General features: G+C 35.4%; 1 protein-coding gene across 4 annotated transcripts in view; it reads left to right on the top strand.

The window, feature by feature from the left end:
* The window catches only part of LOC107725757 (integrin-linked kinase-associated serine/threonine phosphatase 2C-like), a 4,440-nt gene extending 3,394 nt beyond the window's left edge, over nt 1-1,046 (top strand). For all 4 annotated transcript variants that reach the window (XM_016535143.1, XM_016535144.1, XM_016535145.1 and 1 more), the window contains 3 exons: nt 1-56; nt 335-416; nt 844-1,046. The exon at nt 1-56 is cut by the window's left edge and continues 64 nt beyond it. In XM_016535143.1, the coding sequence (XP_016390629.1) occupies nt 1-56; nt 335-416; nt 844-984 (279 nt within the window). In that variant the 3' untranslated portion in view covers nt 985-1,046. The remainder of the gene's footprint in view (nt 57-334; nt 417-843) is intronic.
* The last annotated feature ends 3,193 nt before the right edge of the window (nt 1,047-4,239 follow it).

Below are 4,239 nucleotides of genomic sequence, written 5' to 3' on the forward strand. Positions count from 1 at the left end.
TGTGGAGTGATTTCCACTCCGGACGTGCGGCGCTGTCAACTCAGTCCAAATGACAAGTGGGTTTAACACACAAACACTGTTTCCTAGAAATTATTCTGACTATTATGTGGTTTCAAAGCTTGGTTTAAAGGATTTAGTGTTGTTGTGTGTTGTTAGGTTTGTTCTCTTGGCGTGCCGCTGTGGTGTGATTTCCACTCCGGACGTGCGGCGCTGTCAACTCAGTCCAAATGACAAGTGGGTTTAACACACAAACACTGTTTCCTAGAAATTATTCTGACTATTATGTGGTTTCAAAGCTTGGTTTAAAGGATTTAGTGTTGTTGTGTGTTGTTAGGTTTGTTCTCTTGGCGTGCGATGGGCTTTTTAAAGTGTTTTCTGCGGACGAGGCCGTTCAGTTCGTTCTCAACATTCTAGAGGTGCGTATTTTAATGCACTCGTTCTCGTCTTTGCTGTGTGTGTTAATATTTCTGCGTGCCAGGATTATTAAAGTTAATGTAAAAAAAAAAGTTACTCAAAAAAATAAACGTTAAATGAAATCAAATAAAATATAAAAATCTTATTTTATTAGTATGATAGATAATATTTGCATTTACTATAACTTGAGGTACTAAAATAAAAAATAAAACAAGTGAAATTTAATAAAACTGCATAGACATATTAAAAAAAAATCAATAAAAATGTCAAAAACACAACAATATTACTAAAACAAACTAAAATTCAAATGAAAGCCAAAAATATGAATAAAAAATGTTTTAAAAATTCAAAATATTATTAAAAACTATTATAGTATCTTGATACTAAAATGCTTTGTGTATTGTATGTTAAAATGGTTTTGTTTTTTAGAATGAGACTGTGGAGCAGAAGGAGGGGCAGAGTGAGGGGGCGGGGCGATTTGAGGCCGCTTGTCAGCGATTGGCCAGTGAGGCAGTGAGGCGGGGCAGTGCAGACAACGTCACTGTCATTCTCGTCTCTATTGAGTTCTGAAATCATTACACACTCACACTCACACACACTCATACTCACACACACACACACACACACACACACATCCAGAATCTTCTCTGTTACACAAACAAACACAGATTCACATGAATGCATGAATTCAAAGGTGGAAGATTTTGCTGAAATGAAACTGTGGTTTATTATTGAGATGTTTGAATCTCATTTTTTTTTCCAAAGCAGGGCTTTTGAAAACACTGTGTCAGAGTTTAGTATTTTGTGCTGTTTAGCATCAAATACTAAATAATAAACTTTTATACAGTCTCACAGTATCTGTGTCCTCTCTGAATTCCTGTGTATGTGCCAGTATGTTTGTCAGTGGATACACTTTTGTAGATAGTAGATACACTACTGATACACTTTTGAAAGAGCTTTATTTAATATTTTAGAGCTTTCATTTTTCATTTAGTCAGCAATATTGTTTTAATATAAGTACAGTTTTTTTTTAAATGAGTTTTAGTGCACATTTGGGATTTTCTTAGGTTATTACAATTTTTTTGTTTTATTTCATTTTTATTTTATCCTATTCTATTTTAGTTTTTTATTTTGTTTTGTTTTAGGTTTTATTTTATTGTATTTCAAATGCTATTTTATTTTAGATTAAACATTTTTTTATTTTAGATGTTATTTTATTTTTGTTTTATTTTTTATTTTATTCTATTAGTAGAAACTATTAGAAACTTTTTTCTTTTAGTTTCTTTTTTATTGTATTTTAGTTATTTTATTTATTTCATTTTATTTGTTATTCTATTTAATTTAATTTTAGATTTCATTTTAGATTTATTTCATTTATTTGTAGTAATTTGTTTATTTTTATTTTATTCTATTCTATTTTAGATTTTATTTTTGTGTTTTTATTTTATTTTATAATTCATGCTTTTATTTTGAAAATGCCGGACCGGTGTTACGAGATTTTCGATTTTCGGTTTAAAGGCAGAGTAAGTGATTTCTGGTAGCCAATGTTGATATTTGAAATCACCAAAACAAACACGCCCCTACCCCAAAAGGGTCTTGCCCCTATTTTGATAGCTCCTCCCCACATATACGTACGCAACCCAGGCAACGATTAGTTCTGTGAAACAAAGCAAAACCAATGTTACACCGTGTCTACGGACGTGAGCGGCGCGGCGCAACAAATCCCCGACAGAAAACTGCTGCCGGGTTCTATTTATGACGTGCTGACACAAATTTCAAATGGTTTTCAACGGTCGTTTGATCGCGTCCAGTGTAGGCAGACTTTAGCTGTTGTAGACACACGTTGTTACTCACCTATTGAGAAGAAACAAAGCAACCTCGACGTCCGATCGCAGGCCTCCGCTCCTTGAGTTCTCTCCACCGCTGGAAAGCTGATCCGATATTTACACGGGTCCTACTTCTTGCCTTATCGTTCCGCAGACGTTTTCCTCTTTTGTTTTTTATCAGCCATCTCTATCTTTCTGTCGCTCGGCTAATGTCCGTCCCATGCACTGAACGCGCTCTCCTCCACATCACGAGTAGACACGCCCCTTATTGCTGATTGGCTACAAGTTTGTTTTGCGATTCGGCCCGAATCAGTTTTCTAAAGTGTTTTTGAAAAATCACTTACTCTGCCTTTAAACATTCAATTAAGGCTTTAGTGATTGATTACTACTTCATGGAATAAAAATTCAAGGCAATGTATCATGGTGTACAGAACTTCTTTGTGTTAGTTTAAGTTGTCTTGCAACCACTAGGGCGCAGTGTTGTCTGAGGAAGTGGAAAACTTTAGAGCATAAATTGAAAGCGCAATTATCTTGGAATAGAAACACACACAGTGGCCACAAAAAGTATTTGGACGTGTAAGTCACATTTAAAATATATCAGTTTTATTGATAAAGTGATAAGGTATCAAACCAAGTGGCATTTCTTTTAAAGATATCATACTTTTCAGGCAAAACATTTCATTAAAACAAGTTTGTTAACATTTATTATGATAAAATAATTGCTATACTGTTTAAAAATGCATTTGGACACCTTGCTTACAAACTTAGTGCAACACGTCCATAGTTAATAGTTTGCAGATGCTGTTTGGTTTGATAATTTAATTGTGACTCGATGTCCCAACACTTTTTAGGTACATTGTACATACTGTACGTACAAACATGCTGGGAGATTCATAAAAGTCAACCTTAATCTGCATCAGAGAAGTGGATATTTGGTGTTAAGATTCCAATATAGTGGAAATATGATCACCAGCCTGAATGGCAAGACTAACAAATGATGTAAAGATCTACAGTTGTTTACAAACCTTTGTTGAACTAAAATTAATTTTTGTCAAGGCCCTGTTTCTCTCTCTCTCTCTCTCTCTACTATCCAGTTGGTAGTTTGCAAGAACAATAAATCATTGACAAATGTGAACTCTATTCTTAGCGTTGTATTACAGTTGGCCCTAACTAGTTCTTTCCTAACACTGTTGGACAAAGCTGAATGCATTGTTTCTGATCAGTGAAAGGGATCTTTGATCAGGCCAAGGCTTAATTGAAGATGATAAAGGCAGTAAGCAGGCATGCTCAGTGAGGCCAGATGTGCCTGTAATAGTCCCCAAAGCTTTGCACACGCACAATGATCGCAATATAATTGTGTTTTCCCTTTTGGAGAGTTTGGCCAAGCGATGTAAGTAGAGGAAGTCTTCAATCACTCAGCAGTGAAGCTGTTCCTCAATACAAGAAAAAAGAAGAATCATTACACCTCTCAGTCTGTTTATGAAGTCCTGCTGTGATCTGTCAGCTTTGGCGTGATGGAACTTTAAATATTTTTTTTCTGCTTATAAAATAATATTAGTAAAAAATAATAATGCTCATCATCATTAGTCATAGTCATTTGTTCAAAATGTAAAATGTAATGGAATGTTTTGGGCTCTGCTGAACTCCGGCATCAAGTGTATTTTAAATCAGAGAACTAAGAGTGATAACTGTAAGTCATTTCAGGCAGGCACTTAAAGGGGTCATCGGATGCTACATGCACTTTTACAAGTTGTTTGAACTGAAATGTGTGTTGGCAGTGTGTGTACACAACCACCATATAATGATAAAAATCCACCCAGTGATTTTTTTTTTATCTACTAAAATCTTTACCCCTTTCTCAAATCGAGCCCCTCCCACGATAGTTTGATTGACAGTAGCGTTTCAGCACAGACTGGACTGGTGTCTTACCTCAGACCCGCTCTGAGTGAGCTGTCATCAGTCCTCCATTGTTTCACCGCTGGAGCAGATGTAGACAAGA

The sequence above is a fragment of the Sinocyclocheilus rhinocerous genome, unplaced genomic scaffold (assembly GCF_001515625.1).
Source record: "Sinocyclocheilus rhinocerous isolate Xijiao unplaced genomic scaffold, SAMN03320098_v1.1 scaffold215, whole genome shotgun sequence".
NCBI classification, from domain to species: Eukaryota; Metazoa; Chordata; class Actinopteri; order Cypriniformes; family Cyprinidae; genus Sinocyclocheilus; species Sinocyclocheilus rhinocerous.